At 39.6% G+C, this 19198-nt stretch overlaps 1 protein-coding gene across 8 annotated transcripts in view; it reads right to left on the bottom strand.

The window, feature by feature from the left end:
* CDKAL1 (CDK5 regulatory subunit associated protein 1 like 1) overlaps positions 1-19198 on the bottom strand; it is a 787726-nt gene that overhangs the window by 750492 nt on the left and 18036 nt on the right. For 3 of the 8 annotated variants that reach the window (XR_011563299.1, XR_011563300.1, XM_019985952.2), the window contains exons 1-3: positions 9570-9658; positions 8706-8749; positions 1187-1361 (exon numbers count right to left, since the gene is read on the bottom strand). Coding sequence is in view for 6 of the 8 variants with exons in the window: in XM_019985952.2 (XP_019841511.1) it covers positions 1187-1356 (170 nt within the window). In the remaining 2 variants the exon portion in view is untranslated. Of the gene's footprint in view, positions 1-1186; positions 1362-8705; positions 8764-9569; positions 9673-19198 lie in introns of those variants that run through there. The other 5 variants (XM_019985948.2, XM_019985949.2, XM_070777643.1 and 2 more) reach the window with 5 other exon arrangements.

Raw genomic sequence — 19198 nt, forward strand, 5'->3', positions numbered from 1 at the left:
AAGGGATTTTTAAAAATAAAAAGCACTAATTTCTGGGCATATTATGCAAAAACACTCACTGCATTCTATTCATAAGCTATTCATTAAATGTACCAACTTAACACATAATGTTCTGTTACACCAAAAGTCTAAAATCAAGATAAAATAACAGTATAAAATTCTAAGACTCTTTTTCTATGTAAATAATACCTTTTCTCCAAGTTGTATTTTAAGTTCAATACTACTAAATACTACCACTAAGTTCAATTCCTGGAAAGGTACAAACAAATAACAATAGCACAGAAGATGGTTCTAGCAGCAAAAGCAAACAAGGAAAACCTAAACACATCTGAAGGCCACTATATACTAATCACAATCTTCATAACCTAGACATAAATAACTCAATCAAAATGAAAATCTGTCACCCTACAGCACTATTAATAATAAAAGTATTCCACATATAAAAAGAGTTCTAAAAAAATGTAATTTTTAGAAAGGGAATAAAAGGACTTTCAACTTGGATTGCCCTAAATAATTAACAACTAAGAAGACATTACCTTTAATGATATGGTCAAGAAAAAGTTAATAAATTTCAGGTATTAAGTAAATTTAATTCATAGACTTTATGACTCTGTTCCAAATAACCAAATGCATCAAAGTTTTCAAGTTTACTAGATATACAAATATAAGCATATTAAAACTGCATAATCCTTTCTGGCTAGGTTGTAAAACTGCATAATCCTTTCTGGCTAGGTTGTATTAGAATTTTACTAGACACCTAATAGTATAAACAGCACAAGAATTTGTGTCAAAAGTGTTTAGTTGATTCATAAGTACTTTAAATTTGCTAAGAAAAACCACATGCCCAAACCACCACGATCTCATAAGAATCACAAATTCCAATAAAAATTTTAATGTGGAAGCAACAAGAACATACCAACCACAGTGATATCAAAGAGATCTGGTCGGAGGAGGGTGGGAGGCAGGGTGATCTATCTTTGTGCCAAATACTGCCCTAGGCCAATATGCAGTTTGACATCTTTAATTAATGACTTTGCTAAATATAACCATTCAAATTTAAAAAACCCTACATATTTCCTTTCAAAACTTCAAAGATTCTTTTAAAAGATACGTTACGTGCATCACATACAGTAGTGTCAGCCTCTCCCATGGTACGGTACTGAATATAATCTCAAAAGCAGCTTACCTATCACTTGGGGGACTGTTTTCCTCTTGCAGATACTTTTGGGTATTTCGCCTTCGCACCTTTGGAACAACGTGCTTTCTCGAAAAATGCCTGTCTTGCGGCTTTGAATCTTCTTGCGACACAATATCTTCTATGTCATTCAGGAATGTATCACAGGATGCAGAAGGCATTTTCTCTATCATATAAACAAGTTATAAATGATACAGGCATGAGTCCTCAGAACATCTGTTTAACATATCACCTATGAAATATTCTTGCCAAACTTGAATCTAATAAAGCCTTTAGATTTTAACTTCAACTTTACAGAAAATACAAGAGATACTGAAAAACAAGAAACATCGGATAAATCAGATAAATCTTACTGAGTGGGACATAAAGTACAGGAAAAGAGATTTAACATTACCAGCAATCAGAGAGATACAAACTAAACCACAATGAGATATCACTACAAATCTGTAACATACCACAGCATGCATCAGTTCAGTCGCTCAGTCGTGTCTGACTCTTTGCAACCCCATGAATTGCAGCATGCATACCACCTGTCAATTACAGGCCTCCTCCCTCCCCAGGTGCAGCAATGGCGCACGTGACCCACGCCTGCCAGAGTAATTCACCCTGAGCCATAAAGACCGGCTCAGGGTTGGACCTAACAAGCCCAGTCAGTCACAATCACCACGAGGACTTCCATGCCAGTGCTAACTTCTCTTTCACTGAAGTGGCTCAGTTAGGAGGATGTCAACTTGAGGCTACTGGGGGGCCATCCTGCCTGCCACAAAGCAGAAGACTACCCAAGGCAGGAAGTCTTATAAGAGCTGGAGAGACGAGATCCTTGAGCAGCGGGATCCAACCAATGCCTGAAGCCAGACATAGCCCTGCTCTGCCCATTCATGTGAGCTCAGGAATTCCGAGGCTTAAATTCATTTGAGCTGGGCTTTCTGCTCTTGCCAACAAGAGCCCTGGCTGACTCAGCACACTGCTGCTGCTGCTAAGTCGCATCAGTCGTGTCCGACTCTGTGCGACCCCATAGACGGCAGCCCACCAGGCTCCCCCGTCCCTGGGATTCTCCAGGCAAGAACACTGGAGTGGGTTGCCATTTCCTTCTTCAATGCATGTAAGTAAAAAGTGAAAGTAAAGTCGCTCAGTCGTGTCCAACTCTTAGCGACCCCATGGACTGCAGCCTACCAGGCTCCTCCATGCATGGTATTCTCCAGGCAAGAGTACTGGAGTGGGGTGCCATCGCCTTCTCTGACTCAGCACACTAGGGAAGGTGAAATGAACTAAGTTTCTCCCAAACTGGTTCTATGAACTATCAGGGAAAAACTAGTTCTGTGGTCAAATAAATTTGGAAAATTCTGCCTCTCACAGACTCCCAGTATGTGTGTGCATGCATGTATGTGTATACTATGGAGCAAGGGCTGGGAAGAACTACAGTAAAGAAACAAACTCATTTATCTTAGAAACTTTCTGAAAATTAATTTCTCATGGATTGCCTCTTCATGAGGCTGTAGATGGTACTGAAAACAGGAGGCGTGAGTGAAGCCCACCCTCAGATCCCCTCCCACATTCCGCAGACAGAAGACTGCATTCTCTTAATAGGAAATGGTTCTTTGCCCACAAACCAACCTGTTACTAGGAACTACCCACCCCTCTAAGAACAACCCCTCTATTCTAACCTGCTTGAGCACAGAATTCTAGTCATGCTCCTCCCTACCTAATCACTAATTGTATACGGGTACTGTTATTTCTCCCATTTAAAAAACAAAAAACCTTATCATGGCCTCGCTTCCTCTACCTACTGTCTCTATCACATTTCTATCCTTTAAAACTCCTTGCAAGAACTGTCTCCAGTTTCCCCCTCCCAGTTTCTCATATGCCAGGCTTTCACCCCCACCATCCCAAAACTGCCAACCTGATTTCAGTGACTCCAACAATCTACGGAACGGTCACCTCTCAGCCATCTCATGTGATCCTACCAGCGGCACTTGACACTACTGACCCTTCGTTCCCTCAAGATATCTTCTTCCCTGGCTTTTGGGATCCCACACGCTGAGTTCTCCTCCTACCGCATTAGCCACTCCCCAAGTTTCCATTGCCCGCTCCTCATCTCTCCAACTTCTCAAGGTCAGAACCCCCCCAGGGCTCCATTACAGGACGTCTTCTCTTCTTTAGTTACAGGCGCACCCTAGGTGATCTCATCCAGCCTTGTGGCCTTGAAATACTAACTATATACTTACATAACCAGCCCCAGGCCTCCCCTGAACTTCAGACTCAGATGTCCATCCAACTGCCTACTCAACACCCTGCTTGAATGGCTAAGAGTTACTTCAAACTTAAAATCAAGAACAGAACTCCTGATTCTCTCCCCACCTGACCCCATCTGCAGCCAGGAGGATCACACAGATCCCCCCACGACTTTCTCCATCTCACTGAAAGGCAATACCAACCTTCTAACCTCTCAGGCCAAAAATCCTGGAATCATCCCTGACTCCTCTTTCCTTCACCCTAAGTCCAATACATCAGCAAAATCCCATTGGCTTGAGCTTCCAAATATATTCAGAATCTAACCATTTCTGACCATACCCTGTTACATTCTTGGTCCCAACATTAACTCTCGCCTGGATTACTGTCATAGTCACCTGCTTCTACCCTCAATTCCCAAAGGAACCTTGCTGCACAATAAGCCAGGGATCCCTCTAAAACCTAAGTTCATCTCAGGTTTCTGATCAAAACCTTCCATTGGTAGTCTATCTCAGAGTAAAAAGCCCAGAGTTAAAATCGCTACTAAGTTATATAAGGACAGGGGCTTCCCTGGTGGTTCAGTGGTAAAGAATCCAGAATCCACCTGCCAATACAGGAGACACGGGTTCAATCCCTTGTCCGGGAAGATTCCACAAGACTTAGCCACAGGACATGATACACTGGTAAGAACCACCTAGGTCCAAGGTAGCAGAAGATCCAACTTCCAGTGGGCCCTGAGCCTCATACGCTCACTGTACTACATCAGCACACTAAGTGACACAGCCACTGCACGGCAGAGCAGAGCTAACTGTGAAAGGCTGAAGTGAAGTGAAGTCGCTCAGTCGTGTCTGACTCTTTGCAATCCCGTGGACTGTAGCCTACCAGGCTCCTCTGTCCATGGGATTCTCCAGGCAAGACTACTGGAGTGGGTTGCCATTTCCTTCTCCAGGGGATCTTCCCGACCCAGGGATCGAACCCAGGTCTCCCACATTGCAGGCAGACGCTTTAACCTCTGAGCCACTTTAGAGTAGCCCAATTCCTGGAAATCTCCACCCCTTCCCCAAAATAAGTGGAATAATCCTCTTGCTCATTAGCCTATGAAATTAGAGGCTGGTGGTTTAGTAGCTAAGTCATGTCCAACTCTTGGGACTCCATGGACTGTAGCCTGCCAGGTTCCTCTGTGCATGGATTTCCCAGACAAGAATACTGCAGTGGGTTGCCATTCCCTTCTCCAGGGGATCTTTCCAATCCAGGGATCGAACCCAGATCTCCTGCATTGCAGATTCTTTACTGTCTGAGCCACTGGGGAAGCCCTGAGACCAGGTATGTGATTTCGATTAAAAGACTGTGGGTTCAAGTCCCGTCTGGGTTCTGGCAAGGTTTGGGTCCCAGGCTGTGGATTCAAGTCCCATCTGAGGTGCACAGTTTCAACTGCACTCAGACACATGGGCTTCCTGGCTAGTTCATACCCACCAGGCACACACTCATCTCAAGGTCTTGGTCATGCCTGGCATGCCTTGAAACCCTTTGGAACTCTGTCCAAATGTCACCAGTGAGGTCCTTCTGAACAACCCCCACCTCACCATGTACACGCACCCCCTGTCCCCATCCCCCCAGCCTCGCTTTCGTGCCATAGCACCTCCCCACACGCTTAGACACTACAGAGGAGCAAACCTGCCACCAAAAATGTCTCTTTGCATGTGGGTTATTTTGAGCTGAAGACAAATCAAGGCCAAGAAGAAACTTTGACCCTCCTTCTAACTGCTAAAAGAATGTAAAGAGAAGACATGTTTCAGGAAGGGAGGCAATCCCCATAGATAACTATAGTATGAACTATGTGCACAGATGGGGAGCAACCAGGCAAAGTCTGTCTGTTAAAACTGTTACCAAACATTTGCTTTTCCATCTCATGGCAACTGCCTTCCTCCCCTTTGAGGTCCCAAACCACTACCCCCAAGATCTTTTGTCTTTAGCTGAAAACAATATTTAAGGTAAGAGTTTCAGCCATTTTGGCAAGTTACTCAGTTTCCCTGGGTCTGTCCCATGTATGTTAAAGTGTTAGCTGATCAGTCATGCCCCACTCTTTGCAATCCCATGAACTATAGCCTGCCAGGCTCCTCTGTCCATGGAGGAGAGGAGTAGGTATCCACTCATTCTTCTCCAAGCCAGAATACTGGAATTGGGTAGCCATTCTCTTCTCTAGGGAATCTTCCCAACCCAGGGACCAAACCCAGGTCTCCCCCATTACAGGCAGATTATTACCCACCAAGTCACTGGGAAGCCCATGTACACATGCCACATGCTACTACACTTTTGTCTGAGAACTGTAGAGGAAAATTTCTTCCTCCACCACAGTACCTTCATCATCTTATTACTCTCTCTTTCTACTAGGATATATACTCCGGGGCTGGGGAGGTTTCTGAGTGTTTTGTTCACTGCTTCATCCCAGGTGGTGCCTAAACTACCTAGCTCACTGCAGCTTCTCAAAAAAAATTTTTTTAAACTGTCCACAACCCAGTCTACAAAATATGGTCCCTCTGCCACCTCCCACTCTGCCCCAACTGTAATAACCTTCCCGACATTCTCCAAGCAGACCAAGCTAGTTTCTGACTCAGGGCCTTCACACTTGCTCTTCCTCTGTCTGGAATATCATCCCCAGATATTTGGATGGCTTGCTGCCTACTCCTTTACTCAAATAACACCTCCTTGGAGAGGGCTTTTCCTAACGACCTTATCTAAAATAACCACACACTGATCAGGCATCCCACACACTCTCACCAGCCTCTAACTCCACTTTATGCTTCATTTCCCTTCATCACACTTACCTGACTCCATATATATAACTGTTTGTGTCTTTCTCACTACAGTGTAAGCTTCAGAACAGAGGCACCCTGTCTTTTTTACCACTATATCTACAACGCTTGTAACAATGCCTAGCACACAGCAAGTGCAGAATATTTGCTGAATGAAAGGATGAATAAATCTTTGTTTAAGCTGAATTTAGCTAGTCTTTCTATAACACAGAAGGAAATTCTCACACTAGATGGGAGAAGTCCAGAGGAGTTAGAAGATTTGTCCACTGACAACTAGAACTGGACCCTCTTTCAACACCAAGCTCTCCCCAGATGACTCCGTTTCACTGGCAAAGCACAAATAATGCAAGAGTCTGAGATGACCCTAAGAAAGAAAAACATTCCAGAAAAAAAAATGGGCAAAGGAAAAACTGGCAACACACTTAAGCAAGTCAAATAGCCATTAAGCATAGGAAAGAATGCTCAAACACACTAAGGGCCTGAGCTTAAACAAGAAATTATTTTCCATCTACCCCACTGATAACAAAGACTGACAAAAAACCAACTGTTAGCTAAAAGCATGGTAGAACTGCCATACCCTTTCTGAAGGGCAATCTAGCAATACATATCAAACTTTAACACATATGTGTCCTTTAGCCCAGCAATTCCATTTCTAGAAATTCACTCTAGAGAGACAAAAGAGACAAATATAAAATGCAGAGGTTCCTAAACTTGGCTGCATATCATAAACACCTGAATAAACTCACCTATCACTATTAACAAGCTTTTTACTTCCAACAAACCGGTAAAGTGAATTGTTAGCCTTCAGAAAACATTAAATAAGTGAATAATAATGAAAAGTGTGAGATAGCAGTTTTGATAGTAGAAAGCAAGATAGTAGTTAAGCGCTACAGAATGAATCATATAAAGTTCTCTCTCAAAGGCAGAGAAAATCAGTTTGATAAAGGAAATAAAAACAAAGTGAAAAAGGAGACATGGAAAAAGATGACAAATAGATAGTATATTTGGCTATTTACAGAGGTGATTTATTAGGAGAGCTTTTATAACAGCAAATACCGAGGCCCCATTTTGAATTAGAATCTCCAGAGTGGAATTTAAGGGTGGCTATGTAAAACCTGTCCAGGTGATTCCACTATACATCCCACTGAGAACCACTGTTCTCCTAGGAAAGTTCTCCGTTGATGTTCATTATAGTCACCTGGGGAGCTATAGAAAATTATCAACAACAAAATCATCAACTAGTTCATGCTCTAGTTGAATCAATCTCTAGAACTCAGCCTAGCCATCAATATTTTTTAAAACTTTCCAGTAAGTCTCATGTGCTGCCACAGTTGGGAACGAAAGTCCTACACCCATACTTTTTATAGTATGGTTCCCACACCAGCACAATTAAGTGTCACTAGAGAACTTCCTAGAAACAAACTCTTGGGTCCCCCTCCAAACCAACTGAATCAGATACTTGGAGTAAAGCTCAGCAATCTTTAACAAGCCCTCCAGGTGATTTTGACATGCACTACAGTTTGAAAATCACTCTCCTGGAGTTGTTTGTTTGTTTGTTTTTTCATAAAAATCATCTAGAATGCCTGTCAAAAACATGTCACCTAGTCAGCTGATTTTCTAAAAGGGTGCCAAGAATATTCAATGAGGAAGAGTATGCTTTCAAAAAATAGTTTTGGAACAACTTGATGGCTACATGCAAAGAATAAAGCTGGATTGCAACTTCACATCATAAACAAAAATTAAATTGATTACAGGCCTAAATTTAAGAAATACTATAAAACTCTTATAAGAAATCATAGGTATATGTGTTTCTGACATCTTTCTTATGACACCAAAAGAACAACAAAGGAAAAGATACTGGACTTAAAACTTTCATGCTTCAAAGAACACCATCAAGAAGATACATATTTGCAAATATGTATCTTCTCCAAAGAAGATATACAAAGGGCCAGTAACATGAGATGTCAACATCATTAGCTATCAAGGAAATACAAATCAAAACCACAAGACACTTCTCACACACTAAGATGGCTAAAATAAAAAAGAATAGTGTTGCTGAAGAAGTAGATTAGATCAACCAGAGAGAAAAAGAATAGAATTTCTCCTAATTGGAAAAGGTGATGGACCGAGCCTTAAGGAACTCCAAATTTACCTACCAAACAGAAGAGAAACCTCCTATAATGGAGATCAAGAAGCAGTCACCAAATGAGAAAAATCAGTGGGTCACAGAACGAAAATGAAGACAGTATGTCAAACAGGTGGACATGGTCAGTGCTGCTTAAGGCAAGTGATGAAAGCTTGAGTAAAATGAGTGAAAATGTTTCTTGGATTTAGTGATATGGAGATCTTAGCGTTTCCATATAATGATGGTGACAAAATCACTAAGAAATTAAAATTAGGCTACCTCTTTGCATATTACATTGGGTAAATATCACTCCCAACATAAAAGTTTTAAAATAAACGAGTACCTTGATTATTTGCAATTAGTCTCAAATCGTCTTGAAAGATGAGTCTGGAAAATAAAAACTGTTTAGAAAAGAAAGTTCGCAACAAGTTTACAAAACCACAGTAAGGCCTCTAAAACTACCTAAAAGGGATTACACTCTATAAATGCTGTTTATACAGCAAGGTTACCGGTGTTCTGTACCACTCCCAATTTCTTACTGATTAGGACTGGTATGTTGACATCTGCCACATTTGCTATGACTGAGATCCAGCGTATGGCCCTAGTAATAAATACTATCCGGCACTACAATACGTCAGCGTGATCCAGTAGTAATACTACTACAAAACAGAGCAAAGAAGTAGGTATCCATATCACCCGACACCAAAAGACACGTGTTGTCCCAAGATTCAGAGACAGGTTTCACCAGTAAACAAGAAAGAAAAGTGAAAAATCAAGACACCTGCTCTTCAGGCCAATTTCAGTTTAAATTTTTATTGAGATGCAGCCTTGTGAAAGCATGGTAACTGTAAAAGCCTTATCCCGTCCCACGAACTCACTAACGCAGAAAGTGGGAGAACGGAGGAAATTAAATTTTATAGTAAGCAACGAGATCTCTTAAGTACTCCTAACAGTCCTGCAGCACCTAAGGCCAAGGTCCCGGTCCTCACTTCAGGCAACGCTGCTTCCCAATGCTCCCAACCCAGCTGGTAAGTTTTCTTTCAATTTCGAAACAAACCAGCGAACGGCCAAGAGAAGGACTGAAACTAGGGGAACAAGGCTTTGCCATAAAAGGAGCTTTGGTCAAACTCTGCCCCACACTGATCCACCCGCCACCCTTACCCAGCAGTCGGGAAATAACAAGCCAACCAAAAGTAACAGAACCTACACGCCACTCTCCGGAAACTGCAGACTTTAGCTGGAGCTCGCCATGACACGTACGTGCCGCCACATTTATGTACGCATGCTCGCAGACGGCGGCCTGGAGAGGTCAAACTACATCGGCGCCGAACGTGCGCGTTCAGGTTTAACCGATTACACTTAACAATTCCTTTGACGGCAGGAGGGAGAAGACCTTCAAGACATAGAGTTCTTAGAATCGTTTAATAGCTAACCTCCCCGAGCTCTTCCCTGCAGAAGGAAATGGTAGCCCATTCCAATATACTTGCCTGGGGAATTCCATGGACAGAGAAGCCTGGCGGGTTACATACACTCTGTGGGGTTGCAGAATGGGACACGACTGAGCCACTGAGCATGCATACATGCCTGAGCTCTTACTACTGTGGGACACTGTGTTCAACGCTTTATATAAACATTATCTCCCCATTTATTTATTGTTATTTTACAGAAGAGGAAGCTAGGAGTTTAATTACTTGTCCAAAATAACTGTGCTAGGGGTGACTGTCCTCCATACTCAATCCGACTCTGCCGGACTCCAAAGAACCTGCTCTTTTCATTACATTTTCCCAGCTTCCTCAGCCTTTTCTGAAAAGAGATCGTGTTAACGAAAATGGAAAAGGGTAAAGAAAGAACAGCTGCATTAAACTTAATATAGATCATTACCAAGCAAGGGTTTTTGTTGTTTTTTGTTTTTGTTTTTTAACGGTCAGAAGACAGTTTAGAAGTAGGAGTTTGGCGTAAAAAGAGAATTTTAATAAGGGGTATGTAAGATTCTGACTTGGTTACCTTTTACATGAATTATCTCACCTTATTCTTTACCCTAGACATCGTATTTGACCTTGTTTACCAGAAAAGCATCTCCACTATAGAAGACAATAGGCCACGAACAGGAATTCAGAGTTACGTCTGACTCTGGGTTTCACAGTGATTTGGAGTTATTGCCTCATTTTGTAAATACCTTTCCTAGTGCAACTCCCTCCAGTTAAAATGCCACACTTTGTTCATCCTAATCTATAAAAAAAATTCTAAATTGTGACGTAAGGTCCATGGAAGTCTTTACCCAAATGAATTAGAATTGTGTGTTATGTTGCCCCACCTCTTTCTCTAGACCAAAAGTGGGCCTTGGCTCATCTTCTTCTTGGTGGTAATCCCACTGCCTAATACATCATCTTGCACTTAATAGCCTCTCAATAAACATATGTGGGGTGAAGGAATGAGTGCACCCCTTCTCTGCAAGATCTAAGTTCAATCAAAGAAAGTGTATTGAGTGCATGCCATGTGTCCTCAAGCAAGATGATGCTGGATGATAGGGTTAGAAAGGAAAAAAGACAACTCCCTACCACTCTTTGAGGCTACTACAAGGATATATCTTCAGTAGAGAAGAGCAATCCCTATCGAAGATGGATGCAAGGGGCCTGTGGGTACAACAGGGAGGTTCCTTCTCTTACATGAGGAAATCAGTACTTGCCCCTGGGATGCCATGAGAGTATTCCAGACTCGGAAGACAATTCCAGTGAGGGCAAATACATGGGGGCCTAAAACTATAAACTGTTATATATTATAAAAGCAAAAAGAGTAAAGCTGGGTGATAGCAGAAAAGGCTGAAAAGGAAAGTGCAGGGACCAGATTAAGGTGAGCTTTGTTTGCTAAAATTAAGACATTAGACTTAATCCTGGTTGTATTGGGTAGCATGAAAGTACCTGAGCAAGAGGCTGGGTTTGATGACATTTCAAACATGAAGAAACAGTGAAAAGCCTAAATGAAATCGTTGGCTGTGAGCAATGGGAAAATGAAATGAGAAGACAGAAGAGATTTTGAGAAGGTAAAATGAGCAAGACTTAGAGATTGATAGGTGTAAAAGAGAGGATACAAGGATGTTTCCAAGTTTGGGAATAAAGCAGCTGACACTAGCACTTCTTGGGTGAAATCTGTCTCTTTAAGGCACTCAATCTGGATCATTTGAAAAGCCAGTGACACTACTTCTAGGAATTTCACTTATGGAAATGCTCACGGTTACACAAAATGACATATGTGCCAGATTAGTCTTTGAAAGATTGCTTTCAAAGGCAAAAGACTGAAAACTCACTGGCTTCTCAGTAGGGAATAGGTTAAATATCTTTACAGTATCTATACAGCTCTTGAAAAAGAACAAGTTTATTTTTAATGCACTATCTATTCTTTTTTAAACTTATTTTTAATTGAAGGATAATTTCTTTATGCACTATCTATTCTATGCACTATCTATTCTTAAGTGGAAAAAGGGTGTGTGAATATAGCTATAACTACAGTTTTATACATGTATAAAATCTCTGGTAGGATGTATAAATAATTGGTAATAGAATCATGTCTCTAGGAAAAGATACTGAGTGGCTAAAGGAAGATTTGCTTTTCCCTGTATGTTATTTTATACCTTTCATTTTTGGACCATGCAGATGTGTTATTTATTCAAAAAGTAAATGGATGGATTTTATAAATAAAATTAAAATGACATTTGATAATTTATTATTTACTGGTTTATCTGTTTACATTGTATTTTTTATGAACATTTAAATTTCAAATCTTTTTATTATGTTAAGATGTACATAACATAAAATTTACCATTTTAACCATTTTTAACTATACAGCTCAGTAAGTAGCAGCAGCAGCAAGTAGCATTCAGTACCTTCACACTTTTAGACAACCATCTATCTCCAGAACTTTTTCATCTTCCCATACTGAAACTCTCTACCTATTAAACAATAACTCCCTAATCCCCATTTTCCCCAAACCCTGATGACAACCATCCTACAGAATTTGTTTGTATGAATCTGACTACTATAGTTTCTTCATATAAGTGGAACCATGCAATATTTGTCCTTTTGTAACTGGCTTATTTCACTTAGTCTTCAAGGTTCATCCATGTGGCAGCATGTCAGAATGTCCTTTCATTTTAAGGGTAAATATTATTCCATTTATGTGTATAACACATTTTGTTTATAAATTTAAATATTCATGCTTTGTATCTCAAATTAGCTTTTAAACTTCCTAAGAAGAGACACTCCATATTGTTATTGTTTTTCCAGCCAACAATATAATATTAAAATATTGTATTTTTATTGCTTTATAAAGGATTGGTGGTAGACAAACCAGTTGGTGTATAAAAAGATACATTAAAAATGCAACTGAGCCTATAAAATAATTGTAAAAGCTAACATATTTTGAGAGTTTACACGTGCCAGTAACCACCCTAAGTCCTTTATGTGAATTATCAAATGTATTCTTTACAATGACTCCATAAGTAATTCTATAAATTAGGAGTACTAGTATTAGTCTCATTATCCCCTTTTTACAGAGAAAACTAAAGGTTAGGCAGTCCAACTTCAGGTTTTTGTGCTTGTTTCAACTCTATATAAATAACTCAGAAGAAAGAAACTATATACTTTCATTTAAAATGCAAAATTTCAAATAAAGAAAATCACTGGAGAAAAAAATAAAAGAATGAAAAGGGAAATATGGAATAAAATTATAAACCTTCAGAGTGATTAACTCAATCTTTTAATGTTATTCTTCACAGTGAAAATTGAAGAGAAAATGTGGGCAATAATGAAGGTAGAGAATTCTTACTATCTCAGCCACTAATGAAGAAAGAAGGAATAAAATATGAAACTTATAAAAATTTAGGAGCCATAATTTAAATTTAGTTTATGATTTGAGCAATTAGCTGGCATACTTATAAATTTGCTCCAATCAGTATCTCTTTATGATAAATGAATCATGCATTTAATTCACTCTTGAAAAATGATAATAAACATATGTGAAATTTTCTGTGTAGAATATCAGATAAGTTTAGTAGAAGGAAATTTAAAATGAATTAATCTATTTATATATAAGCATATGTTCTCAACTTTTAAAGTTCAGCAGGTCAACATGTATTATGCAAATATATTATTACGTATGCTACCTTCCCACCACATGTGGTAGAAAGCTAACTGTGATTTCTTAATGACAGAAGAATAAGGGGACACATGAAAATTAATTCTAGACCCAGGGATTTTGATTGGGTCTGATAAATTGTCAGGTAAATTTCCCAGCTGAATGCCATACAACTAAAGCAGTTTTTTAGTAAGAGTTTTCAGGTGTTTGTTTTCATAAGGGATTAAAAAATAGGAAATAAGGATATTATCACAATAGTCTAAATATGAAACCAAGAAGATGATGGTAGTAAAAACAGAGAATTAAAAAAGGATACAAGAATAGTCAAAAAAACATTCGTTCCAAATGGGTGAATGCTTCAATGTAGAGGATAAAAAAGGACACTGGTGTCCTTAAATAAATGAAAAAGTGAATGAGTGAAAGTTGCTCAGTCGTGTCTGACTCTGCGACCACATGGACTGTAGCCTGCCAGGCTCCTCTATCCAGGGAATTCTCCAGGCCAGAATACTGAAATGGGCAGCCGTTCCCTTCTCCAGGGAATCTTCCCAACCCAGGGATCGAACCCAGGTCTCCTGCAATGCAGGCGGATTCTTTACCATCTGAGCTATTTCATGTTAAAAACATGATGTGAAATAAATTAACCTGCTATTGTCTTTGGGCTAATGATGAATTTTCTCGGTGTAATCTAACCACTAGGGGTCAGAGTGCTATACTTCTAGTATCAGCTATCCTGTTCTATCAATTTACACAAATTGGTTTGGCTCAATTTTATAATTAATCTTATCTTTCCCTTCTCCCACTGTCACTGTGGGTGGTTGGGGGCTATTCTTGTGGCCCAGGCCAGAGTGATGAGATCACCACATTGCCTTGCCCCAGGGCAGGTAACCCATGCCAAGCCAGAGAGGATTCTGGGCTCTCAGTCAGTGGGAGAATCTACAGCTAGAACTTCAAGGGCCACCACGTGGACACCTGCCTGAGACCTGGGCTATTTCAGAGGAAAGTAGATCTGAGTGATGTAGGGAGACATCAAGAAATTGTAAAGACAGCTGTAAGCCCCCCACTTCCACATGCCTGGAGCTAGGTTTACTTCTGAGCTCTTCAGTTTTGTGAACAAGTAAATTCCCCTTTTCATCCCTAAAAATACTTTGAGCAGATGTCTTTCAATTGCAACCAAAAGAGTCCTGGCTAATCTTTTTTCCCCCTCTGGCTTCCTTGGTGGCTTAGATGGTAAAGAATCTGCCTGCAATGCAGGATACCCAGGTTTGATTCCTGGGTCAGGAAGATCCCCTCGAGAAGGGAATGGTAACTCACTCCGGTATTCTTGCCTGGAAAATCCCATGGACAGAGGAGCCTGGACAGTCCTTGGGGTTGCAAAGAGTCAGACACGACTGAGCGACTAACCCTTTCATAATCTTATTTTTACATATTCTCTTAGTTTTTAAACAATTGATATTGGTTGTCTAACTCCCTGATTGGAGAAGAGACATATGATATTTTCTCTATCCTTCTCTATCCTTTCTCTATCCTTCAGTAATATATGACTCAAATAACAAATTTATTGAGTTATATAATAATATATTTATTGAGTGTATACAGTATACCAAGAACTGTTTTAACACTCGGGGAAAAAATACAGACCAATATCTCATCCCTCTTCAGAGTCTATATAACAGCAAGTAGAGACAGACAATACATAATAAATATGATATAAATTAAAATTAGTATATTCAGAGGTGATAAAATAACCTCAAAATTGCTGCAGATTAAGGAGAACCAAGAGTGAGCACTGCAATTTTTAAAGATGGACTTGCAGTTTTTAAGCCTATATTGGTTGGGTTGTTGAGAAAAAGACCTTTAGGCAAAGCCTTCAAAAAGATAAGGAGGTTAGCAAAAAAAATGTGTGTGAAAGAGCATTCAAATAAAAGGTACCACCCAGGGGAAAGTCTCTAAGGAAAGCGCACACCTGTCATGTTCAAAAGATAGCAGGGTCCATCAGCAGATGAATGGATAAAGAGGATGTGATACCCACTCAGGCATAAAAAAGAATGAAGTTTTGCCATTTCCAACAACATAGATAAACTTGAAGAGTATTATGCTTCATGAAATAGGTGAGACAGAAAAAGACAAATACTGTACATTATCACTTACATATGAAATCTAAAAACTAAAACAAATGAGCAAATATAAAGAAACAGACAGATACAGAGAACAAACTAGTGGTTACCAATGGAAGAGGGAAGTGGAGGGACAAGACAGGAGTAGGGGATTAAGTGGTATAAACTGTTATGTATAAAATAAATGAGCTTCAAGGATATATTGTACAACACAAGGAATATAGCCAATATTTTATCATAACTATAAACAGTATGACCTTGAAAGATTGTGAATTGAAATTTTTCTGTGTTGTACACTTGTATTTTACATAGCACTGTAAGTCAACTATACTTCAATAAAAATAAATAAGTAAATTTTTGGAAAAAAGACAGAAGGAAGATAAGTGTGGTTGGAACAGAGTAAGTAATAAGATGTCAGAGATTGAACAAAACCAAACTACAAGTGTCTTCAGACCTTTGAGTTTTCAAGAAACGAGAGACTTTAGAGAGTTCCAAGAAGAGGGGCAGATGAAGAAGTTTGGTTAGAAAGCTGTTGAAATAACCCAGGGAGTCACTGATGGAATCCTAGACTAAGTCGGCATGAGTAGGGGGTGATAAAAAGTGGTTAGATTCTGGACATATTTGAGGACACAGTCCTTAGAATTTCCCGTGGGTTGATTTAGGGTATCAGGAGAAAAAATAAATAAAGGATGATGACTTCCAAGTTTGGGGCCTAGACTACAAGAACAATGAAATTGCTATCAATTGAAATGGAACAGACTGCCGAAGGAGGAGATCAGGAACTTGGGGTATTTTTGAATATGCTTAATTTTTTTTTAATTTTAGATATTTTAAAGTTGTAAAATTATTATAATTATTTCATGTATAACCTTCACCTAGCTTCCCCAGAGGATAGCATTTTATATAACCAAAGTATAATCCCTGGTGGCTCAGACTACAAGCCATCTGCCTGCAATGCAGGAGACCCCGGTTTGATTCCTGGGCTGAGAAGATCCCCTGGAGAAGGGAATGGCAACCCACTCCAGTATTCTTGCCTGGAGAATTCTATGAACAGAGAAGCCTGACAAGTCATAGTCCGTGGGATTGTAAAGTGTCGGACACAACTGAGCAACTAACACATACCCACACAAAGTATAATTATCAACACCAGGAAATTAACATTGATACAATACTATTAACATTGATATGATATCCAATCTACGGCAGTTCTTCATTCTTCCTTTGTCTTTTGTGACTTTGACACTGTTGAAGAATATGAATCAGGTGTTTTGTAAAATGTCCCTCAGTATGAGCTGGTCTGATGTTTGCTGATGACCAAATTCAGGTTACAAATTTTTGGCAACACTCTCCAGCAGTGATGCTGTGCCCTTCTCGGTCCATCATATTAAGGACGTACTTGATGTTGATAGGTCTCACTTACCAGTGATGTACTTCGAACATGGCTTCTGCAATGTAAGGCTACTATATTTCCATTGTTATTAGTAAGTGTCTTGTGGGAAGATACTTTGAGAATATATAAGTATTCTGTTTCCCACCGTGTATTTGCCTCCGTTTTAGTATCCCTTAATGATCTAGAGATGTAGACAACAGCTATTATTATGCTGTTTGACAAAGGTCATTTTCCATTTCCATTATTCCTTCTATTTGTACTATTAAATGAGCTGTCCCTTCTCATTTCTCTATTCAATTATTTATATTAGTATGGGTTCACAGACACTTACTTTATTCTCTGGTTTGTAATCCACTACCAAAATTAATTTGATGCTCATATTATTCCAGGTTCGGCCATTGGCCTTCAGGTTAGCTTCTGTGCTCTTTTGACACATCTGCATTTTTTTTTTCTTTCCTGGCCGTGTTGAGCAGCATGTGGGATCTTTGTTCCCTGACCAGGAATTGAACCCCTGCTCTTGACAGTGAGCGCACAGAGTCCTAACCACTTGATGCCAGAGAATTACTCCTTTTTTTTTTTTTCCGCACCTCATTTTTTGGCAGCACAAGATGGCCTAGGCTCATCTTGCACTTGCTCTGTCCTATGCCTAGAACCAACCAGTTCTCCAAGGAGTTGTGGTTCCTTTTAGTGGGAAATGGTATTTAGAGACTAGGCGTGAGCTCACTGCTATTGGGTGTGCTCATTGCTATCGAGTGGCATTGCTTCTGGAGCTTGATTTTAAACCTATTTAGCTTGTGAGGTCTACTAGACATCCAACTGGATTGTTAACTTGGCAGTTAGAATTATGATTCTGAGGTTTGGGTGAGAAATTTAGATGATATTTAAGCCAAAATATTAAATGAGATTAGAATTGACATAAGAAGTGAAGAGGCTCAAAGACTGAGAGACCCGAGGCACTCCAGTACTAAGATAAGAGGAAAGAAGAACCAGCAAAGAAAACTGATAAGGAGTAACCAGTGAGGTAGGAAGAAAATTAGGAGTGTTGTATCCCAGAAGTCAAATGATAACAGTATATTATGGAGGAGGGAGTGATCAGCTGTGTCCAATTATGTGGACAGGTCAAGTAAGATGAAGCCTGAGAAAAAGTTACTGAATTGAGCAACTTGGAAGGGTAGTTTTGGTGGATGGGAGTAGGTAGAAGTTGAATGAAGTGGATTCAAGGGGGAAGAAGGGAAGATAACTGGAGGTAGGACTTAGAGACAACTTTGAAGTTTTACCACAAAGAGGAGCAAAGATCAGCTGGGTGCTCGGTGAAGACCTATGGGGCAGGGGCAGGTGGGGTGGGAGGGAGACTTAGGAAGGAGGGGACATATGTACACCTATGGCTAATTCATGTTGATGTATGGCAAAAATCAAACCAATATTGTAAAGCAATTATCTTTCAATTATAATAAATGTTAAAAATAAATTTTTTAAAAAGAGGAGCAAAGATACAGGGCTATAAAAGTGGAGAAAGTGGGTTCAAAAGGAGGGAAATTTTGTTAAGAAAGGAAAAACAAGAGAATTATTGTGTGTTAAATGAGAATAATCCTTTGGAGATGGGAAAATTCATGGTACTGTACAGAGAGGGAAAAACTACTGAAGTCATACTTCTGAGAAAGGACAGTGACGATTTTCTAAGCATTATATCATAGTACCTGAGACGTAAATATTCGGAGACTAAATAAAGATTGTTCACCTAGTTTTAAAAATCAAATACATTTGGCCGATGTTATTTTAAAAAACATATTTAAAGAAATGTGACTTTTTAATAACTAGAGCTTTCTGTGAAATAATAAGACCTTAGCAGTGATCATCAAGAGTCAACTAATATATTATACTGGAGATGTATTTCACTGAAAAGTAGAAGAATGTGATCATTGCCAGGAAAATGTAGAAACAGAAAATCCTTTCTTCCTTTTTCTTTTTTTCTCCTTAACCATAGATGGCTTGTGTGTGTGTGTGTGTGTGTGTGTGTGTGTGTGTGTGTATTTGATGCATTCATTAAATGCTCTCTATTAGTCATATCTCTCTCTGGCTTCTTTCCAAGTACTTTCTTACAAGTGATAAATCTGTAGGGGAAATTCAGAGATTTGCAATTCCACTGAGAGAAAATCTCTTTGAGAGTGAGTGGTGAGAATGATAAAGGCCAGGTAGGACAAT

Source organism: Bos indicus, chromosome 23, assembly GCF_029378745.1.
Source record: "Bos indicus isolate NIAB-ARS_2022 breed Sahiwal x Tharparkar chromosome 23, NIAB-ARS_B.indTharparkar_mat_pri_1.0, whole genome shotgun sequence".
Classification (NCBI taxonomy): Eukaryota; Metazoa; Chordata; class Mammalia; order Artiodactyla; family Bovidae; genus Bos; species Bos indicus.